This window comes from Vittaforma corneae, assembly GCF_000231115.1.
Source record: "Vittaforma corneae ATCC 50505 unplaced genomic scaffold supercont1.55, whole genome shotgun sequence".
Classification (NCBI taxonomy): Eukaryota; Fungi; Microsporidia; family Nosematidae; genus Vittaforma; species Vittaforma corneae.
Genome location: NW_006889888.1, coordinates 1 through 2,231, shown reverse-complemented (window position 1 = coordinate 2,231; position 2,231 = coordinate 1). Strand labels below are relative to the sequence as shown.

Genomic DNA, 2,231 nt, shown 5'->3' with positions numbered 1-2,231 from the left:
TTCGTCCGGTATCTCCACTCTGGCCACCTCTGTGGAACGTTCGCTCCGCTTCTGCGGAAATTCCCACCGGCCGGAAGTCCTGCAACTGCTCCTCGCTGCCTGCCTTCCCAACAGAGCACCCCTAAAATTTTTCTAAATAATTTTTTCTATATTTTTATTTTCCCCTGTCAATCTGACCTTTATCTATATCTTACTTATCCAAACCCCATCTAATATCTAATACTCTACCCCTATCCATGTCCATCTTCTGTTCATACCTATCTAACATCATATCTGTAATACGTCCACATGTCCTCCATTAATCTAACTACTACAATATAATATTGATCTATCCTCATATCTCTTATTTGTTTTATGTCCACTACTTTTCTCTTATACCACACTTTATATTCCTGTCTCACACTGTCTTCCACACACATACAAGGCTTATTTGAATGATGATAGTTGGTTTGTACCAGATCTACTATTCTTTGAACTCTCCCTGTCATACTAGAATCAACTGATAAATTAAATCGCTAAGTTTTGCACAATATAAAATTTGCATGCACACCCATGTACGGCTTGTTACTTTCAATCAAAACTGTAACTGATCTGATCAGAGCACTGCCTGTTGGATTTCTTACTCTATTCTCCACAAATGCCAGTTGCACTGTGGTGGATACCGAACAAGGGTCCTCACTTGGCAATCCTTCAGAAAAACAGCTCCAAAGTACTTCCACTGACAACACCTCGGCCAGTTCAATTTCCAAGCCCAGAGTTTTCAAGGACAAAGATGACAGCCGCTTTACTACTTTCATGAATCATCCTGAAATCTCTGAAATAATCAATGAGTACTTTGGATATCTGAATCTTGCCCAACACAAAGAGTATCCAACTATTAAAGATGAGATTTATGAAGTTGTGGCAATGAAACTGTACTGGATAGTTAACACAACGAAAGGTGGCAGCCTTAAAGAAGCAGCAATTCAAAAAGCTAAGAAATGGCTATGCGACTGCTTACACAGATTCGAACCTTATATTCATCTAATCGAGGTATCAGAGTTCAAACTTAACTATATTCCGATCAAAGCATGGAAGTTCCTCATTGATCATTGCGGAACTAGGGAGTTGTGGATATCAAACACTACTATTGACACTGCAGCACTAAACCACCCAGATCTCAGTAAGATGACGGTGTTGCATTTGATTGGTGTTGGATTGACAAAGATGCCATGCCTGTATAATCTCACAGGTCTTAAACACCTCTATTTGGGTGATAATAAAATTAAGCATGTCGATCTTCAAAGCTATTTTGATGCTGAGACGGGTGAATGCAACCCCATGCGAAACTTGGAGTATCTGAGCTTGCGTGGAAATCTTATATTTAATGTTGATGCAAGAATCAAAAAGGTTTTCCCAAATCCATCCATGGAAATATATCTGGATGAGACAGTTTTACGCCACCCGTTTAGCGATGTGAAAGAGAAACTGAAAAAAGAAGGCATCGAACTTACTGGACTAGACCGGGAGAGTGAGATGGATTGGATGTCTCGAACTAATTAAATTGGTCTTTAATACTGATTTAAAACACTTTTATTCACTAATATCCTTCAACCTTTGTCTTCCACACAATGTTATTTGAGACTGCTACTACTGATTTTAGTCCGTGGTTCCTGGCATTGATAAACACGACTTATATGTATGCCAGGTACTTTGTCCATCCACTCGAAATAGAAGAGCCAGCCAACCGCTGCACCCAAGGGTAGTACCATAGCAGTCATTACCAAACAAGAACTGGTGGAGTTACTGCCATACACTCACCAACTTGCCCAGAGAAGACTGCTGCCTAGCCTCAAAGCTAGTTGACTCCTATACTTAGCTGTGTCTCTGCCAACCGACTAAGCCCTCCAAAGACCTGGCTCTAAACTGTCATTGAATTTACGCAACCATATCTTCCATGCTTTTGCTTGTCTCAGTTTTCTATCAATACGATTCTTATGCCATGCTTGTCAGAATACTCCTGAGGGCATTTTTAAGAGCACCCAACTAAAGACAATCACAATCCATCATGAAGAGAATGGCTTCCGAGCCCAAGAAGGTTCCCCAGAAGACTAGGATGGAAAAATATAGACAGATTAAAGAAATCTTCGAGATAATGTTCGAAGACTTACTATGGTAAAGACGCACACTCCCACATCCAAAGCACGAATTGAAGAGAAAGAACTACATTAAGCTTGTAAATTGATTTATTG

The 2,231-nt window shown here is 40.1% G+C and overlaps 1 protein-coding gene across 1 annotated transcript; it reads left to right on the top strand.

The window, feature by feature from the left end:
- Positions 1-552: 552 nt before the first annotated feature.
- VICG_02128 (uncharacterized protein) lies at positions 553-1,542 on the top strand (the record flags this gene model as incomplete). Its single annotated transcript, XM_007605511.1, has 1 exon — positions 553-1,542. The coding sequence occupies one exon, from the start codon at positions 553-555 to the stop codon at positions 1,540-1,542; it is 990 nt and encodes a 329-aa protein (XP_007605573.1).
- Between the last annotated feature and the right edge of the window lie 689 nt (positions 1,543-2,231).